Consider the following 21,653-nt stretch of genomic DNA (forward strand, 5'->3'; position numbering starts at 1 on the left):
GAAACACAGTTTTCAACAGAAGTAACCTCAAGGAAAGGCTGTGCAATGGTCGAAAGGTGAGACCCGCCAGCTGGATCCAGGGGGTACAGCCCTTCCAAGGTTCGACCCCCTTTAAAATTAGCTTCCGGGGCACCCCATTCAAGATCAATCAATTCTTGAGTAGCCTCCATAATAGGGAAGAAACATGAGGCTTTATGCAAAGAAATCAAAATGGGATCTTTCTTTGGCTCAGACATGGAATCAGACCCCAGTACCCCCAGCATCTTCAATGTCTGGGAAATTAGAGCTGGAAGCTCATCTCTATGACAGAAATACAACATAGTTCTATATGGCTCCAGCCCCAGAAGAAGTTCCCCCATCCTCCAGGGAATAAGGACTGACTTTATCATCTGTGCCTTCTGGGTCCCTATCAGCGAGACCGCAGCAGGTCTAGACATCCTCAGACGCTTACCCAAAGCACCTGTGATCCTGAATTGTTAAGACTGACCTGGGCCAATGACTGTATCTGAAGAAAGGACTGCAGCCCTTGAAAAAATTCCACCCAAGAAAAGGCAGAGGGGTCCATGCAAAAACCAGGAAGAGTTGGTCCTGTGCCCATTGAACTACCTTCCCCCACTGAAGAACCAGTTAGGGGAGCCCCAATTCCAAGCAAAACCTCTGGCAACTCTTTTTCCTTTCCCGCATCATGCTAGGAAGGACCAGGCTTAGCAAAATCAGACTGAGACAAGTCTCCCTGAGCCTCCAGTGCTAACAAGTTAGAGGGAATGCCAGGCTGAGATGCCCAAATATGGCAAGCAGCACACAGGGTGAGGCGCTTAGGCTTCTTTGCTATAGGCGCCTTAGTCATTTAACAGCAAGCTCTAAACAGGCATCTGAGAAGTGTACTCCCAGCTATGCTTGCAATAGGTGCTTGTAAAAATTAGGCACCTAATATACTATTCAGATAGGCGCCCAACTTGAGCACCTGTCTAGGCGCCCCGAAGCACACCACTGTGCGTCCAACTAAGTGCCCTTACTCACACAACCGAGTGTCCAGGCAGGCGTCCTTATGCGCCCAACTGAGCACCTAGCTAGGTGCAAAACTAGATGCACAGCCGGGTGTGCAAGTGCAAACCGATGTATCTGAAAGGGACAGCCTTACGTGCAGAAAAAGAACGCATGAACGTCGTCATGGCCTGCCATGCGGAGAAAAGTCTAAGCCTGAGAGCAATGCCTAGCCCAGAAGGCTGCTCAACCCACCAAGCTGCCCGAGTCCCCCAAGCTCCCTTGGAGGCGGGAACGGACAATGGATTGGTGTGCTGAGCATGGAGACCAGAGGGGAGATGAATCCCTAAAATAAACTCCCCCTCTTGTTATTTACATTTTTTTTAATACTCTTTACCTGAGCTCAGCCAATCCCGGCCGAGTACAGCTGAGTACATCGTTGGTCTCCTGCAGCAGGGGGATAGGGCATATACCTTCACCGCCATGCTTGACTTCCTGCACCTGCTTGTCTTGCAGCTTTTTTTTTTTTTTTTATACAATTAAGTTCATACCAGCAAAAACTAGCTACCGGACCAAGGCACTCATCTGAAAGAAGATCAACTCAGGAAACTCGACTGAGGGAAAGACCATAAGGTATCACCACAGGAGAGTGGGGCAACAGAATTCTCTCTCTTCTCCTTCTATAAAAATCTTTTAAGTCAATCCCAAAAGGGCAATGCACATCCAACATCTTCTGGAAACAGAGAATACTGGCAGGTTGATGTCTGTGCAGGGGTATATGTACCATTATGTCAACTTTGCTCCATCTCCATCAGCTGGTAAAGGTGCATAACCCATTGGTTCTGGATCAACCTATCTGAATGCTAAGAAATTGTTGGTTTATGTTACTCGACTTCATATCATCTTTGTCCAAGTGGACTAAACAGATGATCTCTGCCTATTTAATAAAGGGCTCGTAGGCTCTGGAGTTGTGCATATTCCATGAGTGGAGTCTTCTGTGATTTCACCAGAGTATTCATATAAAGTGACTTCTTGGTTTCGCTTACATTTGTTCTCTAAATGTTTCAATTTGAGTGCACAAGCCAAAGGAGATGCAGCATTGGGGTAGGTGTTCTTAGGGCAGTCCTGTCTTCTTTCCACCCACATAAGTATGGGCTTTGGTACTTCCCATGCATCTGGATTGATCTAGCAGGATGATAAGGAAAGAGAAATTTTGTATTATCTGTAAACTTCCTTTCCTTGAATCCTACTAGATCAGTCCAAAATCCCCCCGGGAAGTCAGCAAATCGTTTGTCCTGGTTGAGAGACTTTGGGATTTCTCAGAAGTTTGCAATCTCCCTCTGGAAAGGGAACTAGAATATTTTGTCTACTTCTCCTGTTTGTGACTTTCTATACTTCCTCCCTTTTCTTCCCTGGTGGAGTTCTGAGTAGAGGATGGTTGTTGAAGGATTCACTCCTGCTAAGTTTTACATTTAAAAATTTCTTCATAGTGGTGTTTCTAGGGTTTTCTTTTTCTCTACCTCACTGCTTTGACATAAGGATACTGGCAAGTGCTTTGCTGACACCAATCCTTATACCAGTGATAATGTCACAAAAAGACTGATTTTCTTTCTTCATCTACTGGGAGGATAGCATAAATCCACATGGCTTAACTGGTCTAGCAGGATTCAAAGAAAATAAATTAGCAGGTAAGACAATTTCTCCTTCTGTGCACTGTTGTATGCAGAACATTATTCGTGCTCGCACAACTTTTATTTTCCCACCTCATATTTTGCATGCCAACTTTTGGAAGCTATTTTAGCCAAAAGATCTTCATTCAAAAATTGGAAGAAGGATCCAACAGAAGAAAATAGGATAAAGCATAAACCTTGGCAAGTTAAATGTAAGACATTGATAAGACAGGCTAAGAGAGAATTTGAAAAGAAGTTGGCTGTGGAGGCAAAAACTCACAGTAAAAACTTTTTAAAATATATCCAAAGCAGAAAGCCTGTGAGGGAGTCAGTTGGACCGTTAGATGATCGAGGGGTTAAAGGGGCACTTTTAGAGAAGATAAGGCCATCGCAGAAAGATTAAATGATTTCTTTCCTTCGGTGTTTACTGAAGAGGATGTTGGGGAGGTACCCGTAATGGAGAAGGTTTTCATGGGTAATGATTCAGATGGACTGAATCAAATCATGGTGAACCTAGAAGATGTGGTAGGCCTGATTGACAAACTGAAGAGTAGTAAATCACCTGGACCGGATGGTATTCACCCCAGAGTTTTGAAGGAACTAAAAAATGAAATTTCAGACCTATTACTAAAATTTCCATGTTACCATTGCTAATGGCAGTGGCTGTTCTCTAAGTGAACTTAATAGCAGGTAATGGACTTCTCCTCCAAGAACTTATCCAATCCTTTTTTAAACACCGCTATACTAACTGCACTAACCACATCCTCTGGCAACAATTCCAGAGTTTAATTGTGCGTTGAGTAAAAAAGAACTTTCTCCGATTAGTTTTAAATGTGCCCATTGCTAACTTTATGGAGTGCCCCCTAGTCTTTCTACTATCCGAAAGAGTAAATAACCGATTAACATCTACCCGTTCTAGACCTCTCATAATTTTAAACACCTCTATCATATCCCCCCCTCAGCCGTCTCTTCTCCAAGCTGAAAAGTCCTAACCTCTTTAGTCTTTCCTCATAGGGGAGCTGTTCCATTCCCCTTATCATTTTGGTAGCCCTTTTCTGTACCTTCTCCATCGCAATTATATCTTTTTTGAGATGCGGCGACCAGAATTGTTGACAGTATTCAAGGTGCGGTCTCACCATGGAGCAATACAGAGGCATTATGACATTTTCCGTTTTATTCACCATTCCCTTTCTAATAATTCCCAACATTCTGTTTGCTTTTTTGACTGCCGCAGCACACTGCACCGACGATTTCAATGTGTTATCCACTATGACACCTAGATCTCTTTCTTGGGTTGTAGCACCTAATATGGAACCCAACATTGTGTAATTATAACATGGGTTATTTTTCCCTATATGCATCACCTTGCACTTATCCACATTAAATTTCATCTGCCATTTGGATGCCCAATTTTCCAGTCTCACAAGGTCTTCCTGCAATTTATCACAATCTGCTTGTGATTTAACTACTCTGAACAATTTTGTGTCATCTGCAAATTTGATTATCTCACTCGTCGTATTTCTTTCCAGATGAAATATTAACTAGCTATGTGAATAAGAGTTGGCTGCAGAATTTTATACAACATGCAATAGATGAAGATAATCTGCAAAACTATCTACATTGAAGTGATACTGAATCAATAATGTAATTTTTATATAGAGAGATAAGACCTCAGTATTGGCAAGAGATCTGAATTAACAGAAACTTCTTATGGCCAATTGATCCAGTCACCGGTCTTATAATCTCTGATTTTAATTTTAATAAAACGTTTTAAACTACTTTATTAAATTCAATTGTAATTATTATCACAAAAAACTTTAATTTTAATTTTGATTTTATGTTTTTATTTTTATTAAAATGAGATACGTGTCACTAAACAGTATTAGAATGGCACTATTGAATTTCAATATAGTTGCTACTGTAATTTTGATGTAATCACTACTGAAAAATATTTTAGTCAAGCCTTATTTTTCCATTTTTATGGAAGAATATTACTGCTGTAAAAGAATTTTTATTTTTATGGCTTCTCAATGCTCACTTTATTTAGAAAATGATGTTGCAATACTCCTTTATTTATGACTTATTGAAAAAACAGTTCCAAGTCTGTATGACTAATTGATCTATGTTATAGCAATGAGTTTAGAAATGGTATTGTTTTTTAGCTCATCTCTAATCACTACCGCCACCGCGGCCGGCGTTTCGCAAAAAACGCTGCTTCAGACTGAACCCGATTACAATAGAAGAAGTTTCTCTTTGAAATTAGCCCGCCCTGAAGCAGCGTTTTTTGCGAAACGCCAGCCGCGTTGGCGGTAGTGATTAGACCTTTCTGGTCAGAGTAACGGCAGAGCGGTGAAGAAATTCAAAACGCAAGTTATCACCTTGAATTTAAGATAAGTGTTCTGCCGCTCTCTCTCTAACTTATTGGGATTTACAAACATTGCAAGACGAAGTGATTATTACCATCCGTCTGATTTTCAAGTCATGAGACTGAAATGTGACTGCTAAGCTTCATATTTGGCTTGGCTGCAGAGCTTGCTGCTACATTGACTCTGAGATACGTTGCCGCTTGTAAAATTCATTGAGTTCTATCAAGTAGACACTGTGTTTCATTTTAATTTAAAAAGTTGCCACTCAGCCACTGACGAATAGTAAGATGAAATCTCCTTGAGACAACCGGGACTGTTTAAGCCGTATTGACTTTGAGATATATTGTTGCTTGTAAAATTCATCAAGTTCTACTAAGCAGATACTGCTTTCATTTCAACTTAATAAGCTGCTACTCAGTTACCAAAGAATAGCGAGATGAATTTCTTTTGAAACAATTGGGTTTATTTAAGCAGCACAGATGTCTGCTATGGTTTGTGAATAAATTGCTACATCATTTTTTAAACAAAATCAATTATGATGAGCTAAAAAACAATACCATTTCTAAACTCATTGCTATAACATAGATAATTAGTCATACAGACTTGGAACGGTTTTTTAATAACTCATAAATAAAGGGGTATTGCAACATCATTTTCTAAATAAAGTGAGCATTGAGAAGCCACAAAAATAAAAATAAAAAATTTTTACAGCAGTAATATTCTTCCATAAAAATGGAAAAATAAGGCTTGACTAAAATATTTTTCAGTAGTGATTACATCAAAATTACAGTAGCAACTATATTGAAATTCAATAGTGTCATTCTAATACTGTTTAGTGACACGTATCTCATTTTAATAAAAATAAAAACAAAATCAAAATTAAAATTAAAGTTTTTTGTGATAATAATTACAATTGAATTTAATAAAGTAGTTTTAAAACATTTTATTAAATTAAAATCAGAGATTATAAGACCGGTGACTGGATCAATTGGCCATAGAAGTTTCTGTTAATTCAGATCTCTTGCCAATACTGAGGTCTTATCTCTCTATATAAAATTACATTATTGATTCAGTATCACTTCAATGTAGATAGTTTTGCAGATTACCTTCATCTATTGCATGTTGTATAAAATTCTGCAGCCAACTCTTATTCACATAGCTAGTTAATATTTCATCTTGATTGTATACTAGTTATATTCCCTATCATTTTGGTATTTCTTTCCAGATCATTTATAAATATATTGAAAAGTAAGGGTCCCAATACAGATCCCTGAGGCACTCCCACTGTCCACTACCCTTCCACTGAGAAAATTGTCCATTTAATCCTACTCTCTGTTTCCTGTCTTTTATCCAGTTTGCAATCCACGAAAGGACAATCGCCACCTATCCCATGACTTTTTACTTTTCCTAGAAGCCTCTCCTGAGGAACTTTGTCAAACGCCTTCTGAAAATCCAGTATACTACTCTACCGGTTCACCTTATCCACATGTTTATTAACTCCTTCAAAAAAGTGAAGCAGATTTGTGAGGCAAGACTTGCCCTGGGTAAAGCCATGCTGACTTTGTTCCATTAACCATGTCTTTCTATATGTTCTGTGATTTTTGATGTTTAGAACACTTTCCACTATTTTTCCTGGCACTGAAGTCAGGCTAACCGGTCTGTAGTTTCCCGGATCGCCCCTGGAGCCCTTTTTAAATATTGGGGTTACATTTGCTATCCTCCAGTCTTCAGGTACAATGGATGATTTTAAACATGCCATTAGCTTACTGCATCAGAATTTTTTTTTTTTTATCGCACTCAGTAAAGAAAATGCGGCTGAAGTTCAGTGCACATTTTTTTACTATTTTATTATATCAAGGCCTCAAGTGTGAGCTATAGGGGAAACCTTCCTTTTCTGGTACACATTGGCCACCATTATAATGGCGGGAGAAAAAAAAAACATTTAAAGTGATTTTTATCTACTACAAAGGTATAAGACCATATACAGTGGCTGCCTTATACAGTTATATATGTACAATGCAATATAAACCATTTTCTGGTTACCTACATTAAAATGCTTTTTTAATATATAACCATCTGTAGAATGTGATGTGCCTCTGCACTGCCTTAAGCTGGGCCATTTCATGACAGATTTCTTTTTTAAAAACAGCACAAACTGGATAGAAAGCAAGTGTTGCTTACCTGTAACAGGTGTTCTCACAGGACAGCAGGATGTTAGTCCTCACATATGGGTGACATCATCAGGATGGAGCCCAATCACGGAAAACTTCTGTCAAAGTTTTCAGAACTTTGACTGGCCCCTACTGGGCATGCCCAGCATGGCACTAAACCTGCAGCCAGCAGGGGTCCCCCTTCAGTCTTATTTGATAGCTACAGGCAGTGCTGAAAAAATAAAACAACAAAACGTTACGAACCCAACACCGCGGGGCGGCGGGCGGGTTTCGTGAGGACTAACATACTGCTGTCCTGTGAGAACACTTGTTACAGGTAAGCAACACTTGCTTTCTCACAGGACATGCAGGATGGTAGTCCTCACATACGGTTGAGTACCGAGCTGAGGATGTCCGAACATGCACCAAATGTACCCAATGGCGTGCAACAGGCACAACAACTGGGGTGGAATTTGGTAGAGGGCATCCTGAACCCCACTGGGCAGGCGGAAGGGTGTTGGTACGTCACGTTGCAAATAGGTTACGCAGGACAGATTGGCCGAAGATGGAATCCTGTCTTCCGGCTTTGTCCAAGCAATAGTGGGCTGCGAAGGTGTGGAGAGAACGCCAGGTGGCAGCCCTGCAAATATCAGAAAGCGGCACCGATCGTCGGTGTGCTACTGAAGTCGCCATGGCCCTCACAGAGTGTGCTTTAACACAGTCTTGAAAAGGAATGCCTGCTTGCTAATAGCAAAAAGATATGCAGTCCGCCAACCAGGAAGAGAGTCTGCTTACCCACAGGTTGCCCTAATTTGTTAGGATGGAAAGAGACAAATGACTGAGTGCTCTTCCTGTAGGCAACTGTACGGTCTAGGTAGAACGCTAGAGCCCGTTTACAGTCAAGGGTTTGCAGAGTCTGTTCCCCTGGGTTGGAGTGGGGCCTGGGAAAGAAGATAGGTAGGTATGATGGATTGATTAATGTGAAACTCTGAAACTACCTTAGGCAAAAACTTAGGGTGAGTGCGGAGTACCGCCTGGTCCTGCAGGAGTTTAGTGTAAGGCGGATAGGTAATTAGGGCCTGTAACTCACTAACCCTGCGAGCTGAAGTGATAGCCAAAAGGAAAATCACTTTCCATGTGAGATATTTTAGGTCACAGGAGTGAAGAGGTTCGAATGGTGGTTTCATGAGCCGCCCGAGAACCAGATTAAGGTCCCAAGAAGGGGCCGGAGGACGTAAAGGTGGCTTGATATGGAGCAAGCCTTTAAGAAAACGTGTTACAAGGGGTTGTACCGATATAGGGACATCCCCGACACCTTTATGGACGGCAGCTACCGCACTGACATGCATTCTGATGGAAGAGGTCTTTAGACCTGATTCCGATAAGTGCCAGAGATAGTCCAAAAACCTTGGGATTGGACAGGAAAAGGGATCAAGGGATTGCGAAGAACACCATGATGTATACCTTTTCCATTTATAGGAATAAGACTTTCTTGTGGAAGGCTTCCGTGAAGCAATCAGGACACGAGAAACGGAATCTGAAAGGTTAAGTGGTTGAAGGATTAACCTTTCAACATCCATGCCGTCAGGGACAAGGCCTGAAGATTGGGATGGCGTAGACATCCGTCGTTCTCAGTGATCAGAAGCGGGTGCGTTCCCAAGGGAATGTGCCTGCGGATGGAGAGATCCTGGAGTGTGGGAAACAACACTTGGCGTGGCCAGTGAGATGCTATCAGGATCATGGTTCCCTTGTCCTGACGGAGCTTCACGAGAGTCTTCGAGAGAAGAGGAAGTGGAGGGAATGCATAAAGCAGGCCAGCTGCCCACAAGAGGGAGAATGCATCTCTGGGCTGAGATCGCTCGCTGCGAATGAGGGAGCAGTAATTGTCCATCTTGCGGTTCTGAGGGGATGCAAAGAGGTCTATTTGAGGGTGACCCCATTGCTGGAAGAGAGAGTTCGCTACGGAGGGATTGAGAGACCACTCGTGCGGTTGGAAGACACGACTCAGTTTGTCTGCCAAGACATTGTGCACGCCCGGCAAATAGGTGGCCCTGAGGTACATCGAGTGAGAGAGCGCTTCCGCCCAAATCTGTGCAGCTTCCTGACACAGAAGGAAGGCGCCTGTGCCTCCCTGCTTGTTGATGTACCACATGGCCACCTGGTTGTCCGTCCCGATCAGGATGACGTGATTTGATAGGCAATCCTGAAAAGCTCTGAGAGCATAGCGCATTGCTCGAAGCTCCAGGAAATTTATCTGGTGTTTGGCTTCCTCTGGAGACCAAAATCCTTGTGACTGCAGATCATTCACATGAGCTCCCCAGCCGAGGTTGGAAGCGTCGGTGGTGAGAATGAGTTGAGGATCTGGCAGGTGAAAAGGCAGTCCCTGGAGGAGATTGTTCTGATCTTTCCACCAGGTGAGAGACAGACGGAGTGCGTCGGTGATATAGACAATGGTTGACAGAGGCTGAGTCACTTGAATCCATGTGACCTCAGAGTCCAATGCATGACTCTCATGGCCAGGCGGGTCATTGGTGTGAGATGGACTGAGGACGCCATGTGTCCGAGAAGGACAAGGAATTGTCGAGCTGTTGCTGTATACTGAGGCTGCAACTGATGAGCGAGGGACACGAGGGTTTGCACTCGTTGAGGTAGAAAGGCCTTTGCCTGTAAGGTGTCCAAGTCTGCCCCAATGAACGACAAGGTTTGAGATGGGACTAAATAGGATTTCTCGTAATTGACAAGAAATCCTAGAGAAATTAGAGTGTGTAGGGTCAAATCCAGGGACGATCGAGTGGCTTGCTGGGTTGGGGCCCTGATTAACCAGTCGTCTAGATAGGGGTAGACGTGAACAACTTCTTTCCTGAGAAAGGCTGTGACAACCACGAGACATTTGGTAAAGACTCGTGGTGCCGATGCTAGGCCGAATGGAAGCACCCGGTATTGATAGTGCTTTGGGCCTACTAAAAACCTGAGGTACTTGCGATGAGCTGGAGCTATCGCAATGTGGGTGTACGCGTCTTGGAGGTCCAGAGAGCAGAGCCAGTCTCCTCTTTGTATCAGAGGTAGAAGCGAGCCCAGGGTTACCATCTTCAACTTTTCCCGCTGGAGGTACTTGTTGAGGGCACGTAGGTCCAGAATTGGACGAAGCCCCCCGGATTTTTGGGGGATCAAAAAGTACCGTGAATAGAACCCTAGTCCTTGTTGTGAAAGCGGGACGGGTTCTATTGCTCTTAACTGGAGAAGAAGGGAAACCTCCTGCTCCAGAGGGACAGAGTGGTCGGTTACTCTCCACGCTTGTAGAGGTGGTGATTCCGGTGGAAGAGCAAGAAAGTTCAGATGGTAACCCTGAGCAATGATTGCTAGCACCCATTGGTCGGTTGTGATTGATTGCCACATGCTGTGAAAGTGGCACAATCGACCTCCCACTGGTATGCCTGGCAGAGGGATCAGGCTGCTGCTCTCCAAGGGAACGTCAAAAAACCTGAAGCAGGCCCCGGCTGGGGAGCTGCTTGTGGCTTTTGCTTCCGGGGCTGGCAAGGCTGAGATTTCTGATAAAGCCTCGTAACTCGGGACCTTGTTGGTGGAGGAAAGTACTTCCTTGGGTGGAAGAATGACTTCTTAGAGTCCCTCTTGAAGGGCTGTCTAGAAGGGAAGTCAGAAGGTATCGATGAGAGCTGTTTGAGGGTCTCATGATGGTCCTTTAATTCAGCCACTATTTGCTGAATCTGTTCACCGAACAGATTATCTCCTATACAGGGCAGGTCAGAGAGCCTGTCTTGTACTTCTGGGCGAAGGTCAGAAGACTTGAGCCAGGCCCAGCGTCTTGCCGAAATGGCAGTTGCAGACACTCTACTGGAGGTGTCGAAGATATTGTAAGCTGTTCTTATCTCATGCTTTCCTGCCTCAAACCCCTTGTTGACAAGGATTTGAAGATGTTCTTGGAATTGGTCAGGCAGGGTTTCAGAGAAGTCCTGTATTTGCTTGAAAATGACCCTGTTGTATTGGGTCATGTACAGCTGGTAAGAAGCAATCCTGGATATAAGCATGGCCCCTTGGAACACTCGACGACCAATATTGTTGAGGAACTTGTGTTCCTTGACAGGAGGGGTAGTGGAGTGTGGTTTCGTCCTTTTTGCTTTCTTTTGAGCCGATTCCACCACAACTGAGTGGTGGTCAAGCTGAGATTTTTGAAAGCCAGGGGCTGTCTGTACCAGATAAGTAGTGTCAGCTTTTCTGTGTACTGGGGCAATGGATCCAGGGTTTTCCCAGTTCTTTTTGAGGAGGTCAAGAAGAACTTGATGAATGAGAATAGAAGTGATCACTTTAGGGGCATCCAGAAATTGGAGAAGCTTCATCATCTGGTGCCTATCGTCTTGCTCCGTCTGAAGCTGGAAAGAGACCAATTCTCACATTTCCTTCACAAAATTAATGAAAGAGAGGTCCTCTAGAGGAGAACGCTTTCTACTTTCAGTAGGACAAGGAGGTGAAGGTAAATCATCGGTGTCTGTGGAAGTATCATCACCCCAGGTGTCATAAGGATCAGCAGGCTGACCTGTAGGACGAGAAGGGGGTTGGATACCCGAAGGGCCCGGCTGAGGCTCCGAGAAAATCGAAGGAATCACCGGGGGCACAGAGGATGCCCTGGGGGCATCGGTGCCGGCATCGAAGGCGCCGATGTGCATATCGCTCCCGATGAATGAATCGGTGGCGAGGGACGACATGGCATCGATGGCTGAGGCAATACCCCCGAAGGAGGAATGCGAAACGGTGTTTCTCCTCCCGATGAAGCTGTCATCGGGGAGCGCACCGGGGCCATCGGAGACCCGGGAATTACCAGTGGAAGGGCAGTCATGAGCGCCTCCATCCGGGATAGCAGCGGTGCCAGCGCTGCTGGAATCGGGTCGGTGACCGGTTCCACTCTCAGTGCCGGAGGGACCTGGAGTTGTTGCATCGCCTTGTCGATGGCCTCCTGGACCAGCCGGTCCAGTTCTTCCCAGAGACCTGGGGCAATCAGCTCCGGCTCCATGACAGAAGAGGGAGGCTGAGGCACAGTCGGAGGGGACCACCTTTACAGGCAGAATCACGACTCCCAAACCCCTATCGGGTGAGGGTGGCCTCGATGTCCCGGTCGCAGGAGTGGTCGGTGCCGTTCCTGGACACGGCTTCTTCGATGGTGGCTCGGTCGGTGGCGAGGTCGATGATTTCGCTCCCTCGACGGTCCGAGACTTACGATGCCGATGGCGATGTTTCTCCCTTCGATCACCTCGATCTTGAGGGGGAGAAACGGGAGTCGATGGCCGTGAAGACGTTGATGGCGGGCGGTCACCGGACGGTTGTCAATGGTGGAGCGACTTTGACGGTGCCGGTTCCAATGACGTCGATGCGATGGACGGTGTCGGGGTGTGAGCACGGAAAAGGAGTCCCATGTTCTCCATTCTGGCTTTTCGACCTTTTGGTGTCATAAGGGGGCACATTTGGTGCAAGTCAGGACATCATGCTCATGGCCTAAACACATTACACAGACTCTATGAGGGTCTGTGATAGACATGGTGCGAGTACAGTCCGGGCACAGACGAAAACCCGACGCCATGGCCATAGAAAAAATCGAGCCGCGGTACGGTCGAGGGATTCGTCGATTACCGTCGAGTTTGGCCCTCGCGGCCTAGCGAGGGCCAAAGTCGACGGTAATCGACGAAAAACGGTGAAAAACTTACCGGATTACCACGGCCTGAGAAAAGTTAGAGGAGGGACCCCTGTGGGGCAAAATAATTTTAAATAAGTCCGTGAGGAAAATTCCTGTCAGGAATCTGTTCAGAGCTCCTAAACCGCGAGGCTACTGCTGCGCAGAAAAAAAGAAGACTGAAGAGGGACCCCTGCTGGCTGCAGGGTTAGTGCCATGCTGGGCATGCCCAGTAGGGGCCAGTCAAAGTTCCGGAAACTTTGACAGAAGTTTTCCGTGATTGGGCTCCATCCTGATGATGTCACCCATATGTGAGGACTACCATCCTGCTTGTCCTGTGAGAACTATTGAATATCTTTTTTTTGTAACTTTTTCTTTATTCAGATACATGTAACTATCTAAGGTTAACAGTTCATATTTAAATGTGGCTCTTTGAGATTCTGTTGACTGCTCATTGAATCAGAAGGGTTGAGTACTACTATACTACATCTGCTTTATCAAAAACAGCATACTTACATCAAATATAAGAACCTTCTTTACTTGCCCAAACTTTTCACATTCTGTCCTTAGATCTTCTCGGATCTCATTCAATACCAAAGGATCTTCCTGTTGAGAGGCACCGGACAATAAAATCTTATCCTATATGAGAAGTTACTTTTTCATCTGTACATGATGTTTAGAAAAATTAATTCTTTGATGACCAAGTCAGCATTTTTGGGCTAGAAAACAAAATTATTTAAAGTTTAACAAAATGTTATTAAAATAAATAAATCATCATCTTGCCAAGTTCCAGACAGTTCTCTGGCTTTTATACCATTATCTTAAAATTGACATCACCCCCATATCCCAAACTCTTTAAGAAACAATTGTGCTTTTAAAATGCTAAGACCCTTGTTATGTAGCTTGTGCAATACCATGAACAGTCATTGTACAATGCCCACAAAAAAACTTTCACTATCAGCCCCCTTAGATCTCACAGCAGCAACAGACTGAGGAGTCAAAGCTGTTCCTGGGTCCAGAAGCAGAACACGTGTTGCCATGCAGGAGGTACCAGCATACACTGTTCTGGACCAGTCCAGTTGTCTTTGTAGGTGCAGCTGACAAACAAGAAACCTGATGCAGGGTCTCCAACACTCAAACAAACTGGGTTATGTTGCTAATCTGACTACAATATTTATCATGGAGAGTTTGGGCTGTAAGCAACTTTAATTCTTAGCACATTTGCTATTAAGAGTTTTAAGTGTGTAAATACTAAGAAGCTTTTCTTGATTTGTGTGTGCTTGTCTGTGGATGGAAGCTGGGAATTTATGTTTTGTATGAAAGCACTATACATTTAAATATTTTAGAAATTAATGTGTAATCATTCCAACCTACTAAAAATAAAACCATAGCACACATATTAATATTCCATAAGCTGTATGCGGTGTATCTGGTATACAGAAGCTGTATGTGGTAAATCCGGTATACAGAAGTCACTATTCCCATCTTTACAACTCCTTTCTTCCCCAAACAAAACATTTGTTCTGAAGTCAACTGATGAAGGAAAACTAAATTATTCCGCAATTTTCAAAGCCATTTCCATGCATAAAACTGTGTGGAAATGGGGTCTTTGAAAATTGCTTATCCCATCTGCATATAAAAGTGTTTGTGCAATGTGTACTTGCATATTTCTGCATGGAGGCTTTCCTAGGAATGAAGTCTAGGTGGTGTTAGCCCTAATGCACATAAGCAAATGTGCACAGGTTTGCTAGAATAAATACACAAATAGCAGATGCAGGTCTGTGCGCGACTCAATTTTCAAAGGAACTGTTTCCCTTTGAAAACTGCTGTAAATCTGCAGGTAAAAAGTACCCACACAGTCTGAAATTAAGTAAAAAGCCATTGTTTTAAAGTTTTTCTTGAATAAATATTCACCTCTCAAATCTACTATCTGATAACAAACCATGGCCTAGATCAGCGGTTCTCAACCAGTGTGTTGCCACACTTCCCAGTGCCATGCTGGCCCAGCTGCTCCCCCTGCCCCAGCAAGATGACAACTCTTCCTTCGTCTGGGCTTGAAATGCTGATAGCCCGGGCAGAGAGCTGGAGTCAGTGGCACTCGCAGCATGCTCTCTTCTTCCCACTTCCCGGAAGAGAAAGTGGTGAGCAGCGGCCGCATGCTTGGGAAGTAGAGACCAAGCTAGGTACAAGTGCTACGGCACTAGCCCGAAGCAGAAGAACAGTGCAGCCCAGAGCAATGTAGGCCCCCTCGGCCGATGGGACTCCTTTCTCGAGGCCGTGAGGGCTGGAAGAGGAGGAGGCCGTTGCTGCTGCTAGTTGTTCAGTGGGGCGGGGGGGAAGAGAGAGAGTGAGCAAGCATGTGTGTTTGAGATTGTGTGTGTGTGTGAGACAGCATGTATGCGAGTGACTGAGAGCCTGTATGTGTAAGTGTGTGATTGAGAACCTGTTTGTGTGAAAGACAGCATATGTATGTGATTGAGAACCTGTGTCTGAGAGACAGCATATATGTAAGTGTATGATTGAGAGCCTATGTAAGTGAGAGAGAGAGAGCATGTGTCTGTGTGTGTGATTGAGAGCCTGTGTGAGAGAGAGAGAGAGCTTGTGTGTGAGAGAGAGGAGGAGGGTCCCCCTCCTCCTAATTAACAACAATCTCAGGGTACTGGAAATTGAATGTTTCCAGGTATGAAGAGCAGAGTATTTTTTTATTCTTATTTTTAATTATTGGGTCTTTGTGTCTGCTGTTTTGAAATATTTTATTGGTGTCTAGAAATTTTTGATTTGAGTTTGTATTTATTGGGTATTCCATTCATCAGCTGTTTTGAAATAATCTGTTCTTTTTGTTAGTATGGTTTTACTGTTATTGATTTTAAATTTCTTGATTTGTTTTATGAGAACTGGTGATGTTTCTCTTTTTCCTTTGTTGCACTGCATACACAGTCTCTGGCTTGTTGCGGGTTCCAGTTCAGTTTTGATCTGCATGTTTCTAGTTAATGCTTTATGGTCTCTTTATTCTTTGTTAGGTGAGGGTTTGCACATGTGACTGAGGTGAGGTATTCTGTTGGCGTGTAGTTTCTGTGTAGGGCTCTATAGCAGCCTGGCTTGTTCCGTTTTCCTAATAGGAGGTGTATTGGAGTTTTAAGGCCTGGTGTAATATTTTCAGTGTTGCGTTTTCTTAGGTAAGGCGGTTACTTTTTTTTTTTTAATTTATAGTTTATTGGTGAAAAACAGAACAGTGCGAAACGAACAATTAGTAATAGTAATAGTCCCATCCACCCACCCCCCTCCCCCTACCAACCAGGTCTAGATGTCTAAATAAAGAAACTTATATGACTAAGGTCCATTTCTGCTCTCATAACCAACTCAGCCTGGAGACCAGTTCCTCGCCATCGCAAATAAGGATCCCAGGTCTGATGAAATATTTGAGGTTTATGCCATTTATACGCCGTTATCTTGTACATAGTACACACCCGGTCTAATCTTTGCAGTATAGCTGGAAACTGCGGTCCCTGGATCGTCCTCCAAGTGCTAGCAATCTCCATTCGGAGTGCTATACAAGCTTGTAAGCACAGTGAATGATCAGAGAGTTCATTATAGCTGTCCGAATTATGAAGTAAAGCAAAGTCCATTGTCAGATTAATTTTTGTATTTAGAATAGATGACAATATAGCCTGCAAGTGCTTCCACATGGGGTTAATACATAGTCCAGTCCACCACATATGTACAAAGGTACCCAGTTCCTTACATCCCCTCCAACAATGACCCAAGTTGTTAGTAGAAAATATACATATTTTCTCAAGTATAATATATCAACAATACAAGATTTTGTAGCCATTTTCTAATAAATCCGCCGAAACGGAAGCTTTACTAATTTGTAAAAAGATATGAGACCAGGTATCTGGTTCAAGACCTACAGGCAAATCCGCTGACCATTGCTTAATGAAAGAGGGCAAAATAGAAAGTTGCCCGTTCAGTAACTTATATATTTTAGAAATCAATTTGGTAGACACATGAGGTCCCGAACAGAAGCCTTCAAACAACATTTTACCTGTGTTGAACCCTTCTAAGTTACTTATACCCCTATAGAAATGGGAAATTTGATTATAAGCCATAAGTTCTCGGTATGGTAACCCATTATCTTTACAGAGAGAAGAAAAGGAAATAATCATACTGTCTCTCCAAATATGTTCCATTCGGCTGATTCCTAGGTCTTTTCACTTCTGAAATGCTCTAGAGCAGGGGTCAGGAACCTTTTTGGCTGAGAGAGCCATAAACGCCACATATTTTAAAATGTAATTCCATGAGAGCCATACAATATGTTTAAAACTAAATACAAGTAAATGTGTGCATTTTATGTAAGATCACACTTTTAAAGTACAATAAGTCTCTGAAAATATTACACCAGGCCTTAAGACACCAATACATCTCCTATTAGGAAAACGGACCAAGTCAGGCTGCTATAGAGTCCTACACAGAAACTACACGCCAGCAGAAAACCACACCTGAATCACGTGCTGTCCCTCACCAAAAATAGAATAAAGAGACCAAAACGCATAACAAGAAGCATGCAGAAAAAACTGAATTGGAAACTGCAACAAGCCAGAGTTTCTGTATGCAGTGTAACAAAGGAAAAAAGAAACATCACCCATCCTTATAAAACAAATCAAGAAATATAAAATCATCAGCAGTAAAACTGTACTAACAAAAAGAACATATTTCGAAACAGCTGATGAGTGGAATATCCAATAATTAAAAACTCATATAAAACATTTCCAGATACCAACAAAATATTTCAAAATAGCAGACACAAAGACCCAGTAATGAAAAATAAGGATACAAACATTTTTTTGCTCTGCATACCTGGGAACGTTTGATATCCAGGTGTCCTGAGATTGTTCTGAATTAGCAGGAGGTGGGGTGGTTTGCTTGGAACTTTCTCCTCTCTCAGTCACATACCAGCGCTCCCTCTCACACTGGCTCTCAATGACACACCTATACACACATGCTCTCAGTACTCACATATACACATGTTTTTTCTCTCTCACTTATATAGGCTCTTAATTACACATTTACACACATGCTGTCTATCTTTTCACGCTTACACACACACACAGGCTTTCAATCACATAAATACATGCTGTCTTTTTCTCTAACACACAGACTCTCATTCACATGCTTACAAACATGTCCTCTCTTTCTCTCATTTACACACAGGCTCTCAATCACATACTCACATGCTCCCTCACCTAAATCAGCTCTCAATCACACACAGACACACATGGTCTCTCTCTCTCATTTAAACACAGGCTCTCAATCACATACTCACATGCTCCATCACCTAAACCAGCTCTCAATCACACACAGAAACACATGATCTCTCTCTTACTTATACACACAGGCTCTTAATCATACATACACATGATTTCTCTCACACACAAAGGATCTCAATCATACACACATTCTCTTTCACACAAACAGGTTTTCAATCACAAACTTACACATACAGGTTCCCAATGGTAAACTTACATTCATGCTCGCTCTCTCTCACAGGCAGGCTCTCAATCACAGACATACAGGCTCTCAATCATTCACATACATGCAATCTCTCACACACACACACACAGCCCCCCAGCCCCCCCGCGGCCCGGAAGAGGAAGTGGAGAGTATCGGGTGCGTGCGCGGCAAGAAGAGGCCACGCTAGTGCGCTCGGCATCGGCCCGAAGAAAAGAAGACTGCAGCGCGGCTCGGAGGAAAATGAAGAGGTTCAACCGCGGCCGATGGGTCTCCGCCTCCGCGAGGGCTGAAAACGAAGAGGTTAGCGTTGGGAGGAGGCTGCTGCTGCCGCGAGTTCCCGGGGTGGGGGAGAGAGAGAGTGAATGAGCGAGCAAAATGCTTGCTCGCTCATTCACTCTCTCCCCCCCACCCCGGGAACTCGCGGCAGCAGCAGCCTCCTCCCAACGCTAACCTCTTCGTTTTCAGCCCTCGCGGAGGCGGAGTCCCATCGGCCGCGGTTGAAGCTCTTCATTTTCCTCCGAGCCGCTGCAGTCTTCTTTTCTTCGGGCCGATGCCGAGCGCACTAGCGTGGCCTCTTCTTGCCGCGCAGGCAGCCGATACTCTCCACTTCCTCTTCCGGGCCGCGGGGGGGCGGGAAGAAGAGAGCACGCCGGTGCCCCTGACTCCAGCTGTCCTGCCGCGTTCCGCCCGGGCTGACAGCATTTTAAGCCCGGGCGGAGGAGGACCGGGGAGCAGCTGGGTCAGCGGGAAAGTGTGGCGACTGTCTGCGAGCCAGATGCAGCCCTCAAAAGAGCCATATCTGGCTCGCGAGCCATGGGTTCCCGACCCCTGCTCTAGAGGGTAAGCAGGGAAGGAAGGAAATGTTATGAAAAAGATGTGATAGATAGTAATAATTTTTCCTTCCCACCAACTTCACCCTCCACTTATCCCAAATACGTATGGTATTTCTGGTAATGGGTAACATTGTCGGGCATGGCCTCCAGGTTTTCCGGGGTTGCCATGGTATAGCAGAGAGTGGCGTGCCAGCAATATAATATTGCTCTATTTGTGCCCAAAGTTTAGGTTCCCGATTATCATGCCATACTGCTAATGGTCTTAATTGAGCTGAGGCATAATACCAATTTAAATTCGGGACCCCGAGCCCACCATCCAATTTAGAGAGATATAGGACTGCAAATAAAACTAAAGACTTTCCGCTGCCATTGCTTTAACAACTTGTTGGAGATAATGATGGGAAGAGATTGAAATCTAATCTAGGTAGAATATTCATTTTAATCGTGGCTATTCTGCCTAACCAAGAGTTAGGGAGGCGTGTCCAAATATCTAAGTCTCGACAGATTTTTTGTACCAGGGGTGCATAGTTGAGCTGAAATAAATCCTTAGGGTGACTAGCAAGATGAATTCCCAGATATTTGATATTATGAGTTGCCCATCTAAAGAGATGTTGAAGACAAAGATCATCAATTGTGGTTTGGGAACAGGTAATATTGAGAATCTCGGATTTCTCCCAATTCACTTTAAATCCGGAAGCCTCACTAAATTTTTTAATTTCCCATTCGATACCTATGAGAGATTCGTGGGGACATCGGACTGTAAACATATCATCATCAGCGAAGAAGGCGGTTACTTTTTAAGTGCTATAAGTTGATGCTGTTCTGCTTTACCATTTATGTAATTTCTGTTCAGAAAGAGTACTTTTTTTTCCCTAGTGTCATTTTTAACAATAAAAGTAATACTGGGCTTTTTTTTAAAATTTTTGCTGTGGAAAATAATAATAATACAAACAGTCTAACTTCAGTTAGTCAGCCAGAATGACTCACTGCTCTCTTCATTAACAAATGTTGGTCCCTATTCAAACCGAATCACACTACCTCAACACCTTTCCAAGGTGAGTAACTGAGCTGAACTATTCAACTTTTTTACTTAGGTATACACTGCTCCTAGCTTATTTCTAGCTTCTAGCTACTTTTTGGGGGTTTGTTTTTTTTTTGGTGGTTTTTTTTTTTTTCTTCAATACAATGTATTAACATTCTGCTTTTCAGTTGTCAGGGATAATTTGGAATCTTTTAGCTCAGGTGATTCTTTACTTTTAGGCACATGGACTACTTTTCTTATTATTGGAACCTCTCTGTTGGGATGCCCTAACTATAATGCTTCATTAGTATCCTTCAAAGATACTTCTGAACCATGCACTGCTGAGCAACTGTCAGGCTTTCCCTTTTGTTCTAGTTTAAAAGCTGCTCTATCTCCTTTTTATTTATTAAAGTTTTTTTTATATACCGCGGCATGTTTGGAACATCACCTCGGTTTACAAGAAACACATAAGATATATGAAATAGCAACAGGCTTAACTAGGCAAATTCATAAGATAACAGGCATTGAATAACAAAGGGAATATGTACAGAACAATATGGAGATAATAGCATTGCTTTACCAGATAGGGTTACAGTAAGAGCTATCAGAGGAGAGAAATACCAAAGTATCAACAAAGCGAGAAGATTGAGTTAAGTGTTAAGTGCCAGTAGGTCTGATAAGTTGAGAGAATAGGAGGAGTAAAGTAAAAAGGGGGGGGGGGGTGTAGTTCAGGTGTATGCCTGTTTAAACAGCCAGGTCTTGAGGTTCTGTTTGAATTTCCTGGGGCACGATTCCTGACGAAGACTGCGGGGCATCTTGTTCCAAAGAGCAGGCCCTGCGATAGAGAGCGAGCGTTTGCTAGTAGATACAAGTTTAGTGAGTTTAGGCGAGGGTGTATTTAGCTTTGCCTGATGTTGAGTTCTGGTGGGTCTGTCAGGTTTGCGAGATCTGAGTTGCTCTGTGAAACAATGCATGTTTCGGTTGCGCCAGCAGCCTGGTTCCACCCTGGTTAAGGTGGAGCCCATCCCTTTGGAAAAGGGATGGGTTCCAACAAAGGGATGGGCTCCACCCTGGTTAAAGTGGAGCCCATCCCTTTGGAAAAGACTCCCCCTTCCCCAAAAGATTCCCCAGTTTCTTACAAAACTGAATCTCTCTTTCTTGTATCATCGCCTCATCCATGCTTTGAGACTCCGGAGCTGTGTCTGCCTCTGGGGACCTGCTCGTGGAACAGGGAGCATTTCAGAGAATGCTACCCTGGAGGTTTTGGTTTTCAGCTTTCTACCTAAGAGCCTAAATTTGGCTTCCAGAACCTCCGTCCCACATTTTCCTATGTTGTTGGTGCCCACGTGTACCACGACAGCTGGCTCCTCTCCAGCACTGTCTAAAATCCTATCAAGGTGACGCGCAAAGTCCACCATCTTCACACGAGGTAGGCATG

At 43.8% G+C, this 21,653-nt stretch overlaps 1 protein-coding gene across 3 annotated transcripts in view; it reads right to left on the minus strand.

The window, feature by feature from the left end:
* HTATSF1 (HIV-1 Tat specific factor 1) overlaps window positions 1-21,653 on the minus strand; it is a 227,408-nt gene that overhangs the window by 14,933 nt on the left and 190,822 nt on the right. For 2 of the 3 annotated variants that reach the window (XM_029607811.1, XM_029607810.1), the window contains one exon: window positions 13,367-13,456. In XM_029607811.1, the coding sequence (XP_029463671.1) occupies window positions 13,367-13,456 (90 nt within the window). Of the gene's footprint in view, window positions 1-13,366; window positions 13,570-21,653 lie in introns of those variants that run through there. The other variant, XM_029607813.1, reaches the window with a different exon arrangement.

Source organism: Rhinatrema bivittatum, chromosome 6, assembly GCF_901001135.1.
Source record: "Rhinatrema bivittatum chromosome 6, aRhiBiv1.1, whole genome shotgun sequence".
Classification (NCBI taxonomy): Eukaryota; Metazoa; Chordata; class Amphibia; order Gymnophiona; family Rhinatrematidae; genus Rhinatrema; species Rhinatrema bivittatum.